General features: G+C 38.0%; 1 protein-coding gene across 1 annotated transcript in view; it reads left to right on the forward strand.

Moving 5' to 3' along the window:
* The first annotated feature begins 3,738 nt into the window (after window positions 1–3,738).
* Window positions 3,739–6,069, forward strand: part of tmem64 (transmembrane protein 64) — a 12,761-nt gene continuing 10,430 nt past the window's right edge. Inside the window, exon 1 of the mRNA XM_020588232.1 lies at window positions 3,739–5,342. Coding sequence (XP_020443888.1) covers window positions 4,632–5,342 — 711 coding nt within the window. The 5' untranslated portion in view covers window positions 3,739–4,631. The remainder of the gene's footprint in view (window positions 5,343–6,069) is intronic.

The raw sequence follows: 6,069 nt of genomic DNA on the forward strand, positions 1-6,069 counted from the left end.
ACCAACAGTTTTTAAGACAAGAAAATGTCATGTGTATGCCATTATTTTGAAAAAACAAAGTCACAACACTTCCTGTAATGTACTGGGTGAGTCTGATTTGACAATGCGGTACTTGCCTGAGCTAATGTGCATCTTTTTGTTGGATCAAAGTGTCATTCAAATAAATGCACTTCACTACCATAGTGCATAGGCCAATAAACTTACACCGACAGATCACTGAAAAACAGGTCTCGTGTAAACATCTCTCTAATCAACTGACTTATCTGTGGTATAATATAGCTAACAGTGGAATGTAAAGCACAAATATTCACAGATAGAAATTCTCAGATTTTTGTTAAAAGATACACAGTTAAGATAAAAGGTCATTTCAGCTTAAATAGAAAAAAATCCAATATGATCCCGATCATTGTGACATTCTTAAATGAAAGATAAAGACTAACTTTATCAGCCTTATAGCCTGACCAGTCATAAAGAATTCAAAATGTACATCTGTGCTGTCTTTATTTATTCTCTATTATAGTTAGTTTCCTTTAAGATCACTATAGTAATTAGTAGCAAAGACATTTTATTTTTTGTTAAAATATTTACTCCAATAGTAACATCTATCCCAGCATCATTTTAAACAGCACAATTTTATGTGGAGGAAAAATTGGGGAAATATACTCATAACACTTGTTAAACTTACATTTCAGGCTGTAAATTAGACAATAAAAAACCTCCTTAATCAGAAACAACTAATAAGCATTATAGTTGTTTGGCCCCAAATGTATAATAAGGAAACTTCCATCTGCACTCAGTTAAACAACGCACACAGTAACTTAAATTCTTTTGTGAAAAGCAAAAAGCTATTTGGAGTGGTTGTAAAATTGTGCAAGAGATCCATCTAGTGGATGGTTACAGCAACTTACAAACAATGCACTTCAACACACAGGAGATAGATGCATGAATGCACACATTGTGTGCTTCATTCCCCTCATTATGAGTTTATGGGAATGCTAAGCAGGGAAATTTCCTTCAGGCTATATGCTCAGAAACACTGGGGAATCAATGTAGAAGCATCTTCTTTTCTGCAGGCAGGTTCTCTTATATTGCATCCAAATCCTGTGTCTTTATATTTTTGTCCTCCCAGGTACATACATGAGAGGGTCAGAATATTAGGAACACCCCTAAATATGATGTAGATTTATGATAATTTCACCAAAAACTGAAATATTTTAAGGTTCACAAGCACAGATGTTAAGAAGAAGTGTTGCACTGGATTGCATAAAATTGTACAGGTGTACCTAATAAAGTGGCCTGTGAGATATATATTTCCATATCATGAATGTAACACGTAGATGTATGATGTGACAAGAGTTCCAACAGGAAAAAAAAAAGTCTAATTACATCACATCTGTGCCAGGCAACACCGTCCCTTCAGTGTCACTTCACTCGTCTGCTGCTCTGCTGTTAGACTCATTGCAAACAGTCACTGGAAAATCCTGTCTCTTGAGACATGCCATGCCCCAACCATAAATAAAGCATTTCACTTCCTCTTTCTTCAGAACATTATAGGTAGGCTATGCCTTCTGCCTTAAAATAGAGCAAATTGTCACAGTTTATTGTAGACAGCTAATATATACACTCAGTTTACTTTAGGTTTGAAAAATGTATTGTTAGGATTCACTGCTTTTGACAAGAATGCCTGTTATTAATTGTATTTAATTATTTTACTAAATTATTTTGTCAAAATGTTATAACCTACTCATAAATAAAAGTTTACAAAGAAAAGCCCATTCTTTTTGACTGAATGCCTATGCCACATTAAGTGTTAGGACTATATTATTTCTATAGCTGACAGTACCAATAAAACTACTAAAATATTTAATAAATGTAAGCAACAAAATGTTTTTTTATTATTATTTATTTTATTGTCTTCTTTTTTATTATGTTAATCCCTCTATTTGTATTTGCTTGCTTTCTATACAGCTTGTATACACAAGATTCTCCTGCTGCAGACTTTAGCTTTGAAATAATTATTTCAAATAAACATTTAAAGATTTATTTAAGAAAAAATAACAACACTGGGGAATCAATGTAGAAGCATCTTCTTCTCTGCAGGCAGGTTCTCTTATATTGCATCCAAATCCTGTGTCTTTATATTTTTGTCCTCCCAGGTACATACATGAGAGGGTCAGAATATTAGGAACACCCCTAAATATGATGTAGATTTATGATAATTTCACCAAAAACTGAAATATTTTAAGGTTCACAAGCACAGATGTTAAGAAGAAGTGTTGCACTGGATTGCATAAAATTGTACAGGTGTACCTAATAAAGTGGCCTGTGAGATATATATTTCCATATCATGAATGTAACACGTAGATGTATGATGTGACAAGAGTTCCAACAGGAAAAAAAAAAGTCTAATTACATCACATCTGTGCCAGGCAACACCGTCCCTTCAGTGTCACTTCACTCGTCTGCTGCTCTGCTGTTAGACTCATTGCAAACAGTCACTGGAAAATCCTGTCTCTTGAGACATGCCATGCCCCAACCATAAATAAAGCATTTCACTTCCTCTTTCTTCAGAACATTATAGGTAGGCTATGCCTTCTGCCTTAAAATAGAGCAAATTGTCACAGTTTATTGTAGACAGCTAATATATACACTCAGTTTACTTTAGGTTTGAAAAATGTATTGTTAGGATTCACTGCTTTTGACAAGAATGCCTGTTATTAATTGTATTTAATTATTTTACTAAATTATTTTGTCAAAATGTTATAACCTACTCATAAATAAAAGTTTACAAAGAAAAGCCCATTCTTTTTGACTGAATGCCTATGCCACATTAAGTGTTAGGACTATATTATTTCTATAGCTGACAGTACCAATAAAACTACTAAAATATTTAATAAATGTAAGCAACAAAATGTTTTTTTATTATTATTTATTTTATTGTCTTCTTTTTTATTATGTTAATCCCTCTATTTGTATTTGCTTGCTTTCTATACAGCTTGTATACACAAGATTCTCCTGCTGCAGACTTTAGCTTTGAAATAATTATTTCAAATAAACATTTAAAGATTTATTTAAGAAAAAATAACACTTTGGGAAACATAGCAACAGTCACTCTGGCCAAGTATACCTGCAATCCACTCTGAACTTCAGCAGTGTGTAATTTCAGTCTGTGAACTATTAACAGTGCAGCAATGACAGCAGGCCTCTGAATTATGAACAGTGTTTGGTCACTACAAGTAATAATATAACACTTCAGCTATTTAACAGGAGGAGGTTCTGCTTAGTGAGTACTTTAATTAATTCATAAAGTAAGTTTATATTGTTACTTATATTACTGATAATAGTAGGTTTTGTTTGAGTAAAACGTTAAATGCAGGACTACCTGTAATGAAGTATTTATACATAATTATGTATGTGACTACCTTTATACTAATACTAATTTCAGCATAGTTTGTCTCATTCTGGAGTTCTGGATATGATTCCATTGTTAAACTGGCATTTCTTATTAATGTAAGAAATCTGATCTAAATAATTTGGGTAAAATGGTAAACGCTGAAGGGTAACAATTAAGAATTGACTAAATACTTGTACTTCTTTCTGCTCATGTGGTAGACGGTAGAAAATACTTCATGCAAAATAAACAAATCTCGCGATAATCATTATGGGCCCTCTGATTGGATGAGAACGTCAAACCTTAGATCATGTGGGTTGGGGTTACTTGGCATTCTGGGACACAAACAGTGGTTGTATGAATAGGCTTAACGGCGACGAGATCAGCGGCATCCTCTGTGGACTGGAGACGAAGGAATAAATAACAACAACACCAACAACCAGACAGCAGAGAAAGAGTAGACTGTTTTTTAATACTTCCATGTTCCGTTTGTTGTTTTGTTGTCCGGCAGAAGAGGAGCTGAAAGCCAACTACGACGGATTAGTTTCCGAAATACAACGGTGGACTTTATCCATACAGCGAGCTGGTTAGCTAACGACGGGAATAAGTTACCTTTAGCTTTTCATCGGTTTATGCTAGTGTGTTAACATTAGCTTGATGGGACTGTTTGTGGACTCATAAAAGTTATTGTTTTTGCAACACTTTGATTCTACATTAGTCATTTCAGTCTGAAGAACTGAAGAATCAGTCTAAAGAAAGATTGTTTTGTTACTGTCTTCAGCCCATCTCTTTCCTGCCCTGACATTTCACTCCATTTACTGACTGTTCATTGTCCTGAGCTGAAGGGTGACAACTCTGAATATGGCGAGTGTTTCAGACAGAGACTGCAAGACTGGCACTTTTAAGTCATTGGTTTGGCACGTGACCCAGCTGATGTATCCAAGATAAACACTGTTAAAATGAATATGAAAATGTAATGGCCAAGGAAAGTGACGGATCTTTATGTCTCACTACACAGTTGCTCTCAAAGTTGCGGAGCAATTGGCGGCCACTGCTGAAGCCATCCTCTTTAAAGTTTATACATACTTGCCTCTGTTGAAGCTCAGTAAATTGAGATTGTTAGACATGGACTTGCACTGGTTGTAAAGACTGTCCTATAACCTTTTTACATCACAGCTGTCTCCAGGTCGAACAGTACATCTGAGCCCTGCAGGTCCCCAGAGCTCATTTGAGGGCCAACATGTCAATGTCTGGGGCCACGACCATGCAGCTTTTCACCAAGATTGTCAAGCATGCGGTGGGCAAGGCACAGATCCAGCTCAACCGCTGGCTGCAGAGAGCTACCACAGATGAGTGTGATAAAATTGACATCCTGATATGCAGCACCTTTGATGAAAGAGGGACTGGCATTGGGAAGTCAGATGGAGACCCTGAGGTTATCAGCGACACAGGGGGGACGACCTTCACCAGCAGTGGAGAGTTCAGAAACCCATGTTGCATCACCACCTTTTGCTTCAAAAGCACCCTGCTGGCATGCATCCTGACTGCTGTGTGTTTCTCCTCAGTTGCCCTGGTGCGCCAGTACCTCAGGGACCTCCTGCTCTGGGTAGAGAGCTTGGACAGCCTCGTCGGAGCCTTGCTGTTTATAGTTGGTTTGATTATTGTGTCATTTCCATGTGGATGGGGATATATTGTTCTTAACGTGGCAGCTGGCTACCTCTATGGCTTTATGCTGGGCATGGGACTGGTCATGGTGGGAGTTTTAATAGGAACCTTCTTGGCACACCTGGTGTGCAAACGCTTATTGACTGACTGGGTGCTGAGCAAGGTTCAGAACAGCGAACAGCTCAGTGCTGTCATACGAGTGGTGGAGGGTGGAAGTGGACTTAAAGTCGTGGCCTTGGCGAGACTCACCCCCATACCATTTGGGCTTCAGAATGCAGTTTTCTCGGTGAGTATGAAAACATTACTACCAGCTGTTCCATTTCACTTTAGAAGGACATTAGACTGCCACGATTGTCCATTATTGGTTAGCAGAAAGGATAGCACAGTGGAATGTTTATAAGGAAGCATTGCATGTAAGTGATTGTCATTTTAATTGTGAGTGAATTTTGGACATTTACCATAGTGGTTGACAATGTTATTTTACAATATAAGGCAGTCTCATAGTAGAACTGAAAATGGAAGGCCAGTCCACAGAGAAGGGACACTTGTTCTCCGTATAGATAGAGGAAGCACTACTGTGAAATTGATTCTGTTGCAGTCTAAGGACATCAGTTATAATATCAGTGGGAACTTTGAAATTTGAGTTGTAATTGTAACCTTTTGAAGTCACTGTCATTGTTCATATTTGGAGCATTTTTTCTGAACTCAATAATGATCTGGTGATATTATCATCACTCCTTGAACCGCCACCTTATTGTGGTGGAGGGGTTTGAGTACCCGAGTGATCCTAGGAGCTATGTTGTCGGGGGCTATATGTCCCTGGTAGGGTCTCCCAAGGCAAACAGATCCTGGGTGACGGGTCAGACTAAGAGCAGTTCAAAAGCCCTTTATGAATAGATTAAAATCAAGGACCATGACGTCGCCTGGCATGGCGCAGCCGGGGCCCCACCCTGGAGCCAGGCCCAGGGTTGGGGCTCGAATGCGAGCGCCTGGTGGCCGGGCCTCCCCTCACG

Source organism: Monopterus albus, unplaced genomic scaffold (genome assembly GCF_001952655.1).
Source record: "Monopterus albus unplaced genomic scaffold, M_albus_1.0 scaffold514.1, whole genome shotgun sequence".
Taxonomy (NCBI): Eukaryota; Metazoa; Chordata; class Actinopteri; order Synbranchiformes; family Synbranchidae; genus Monopterus; species Monopterus albus.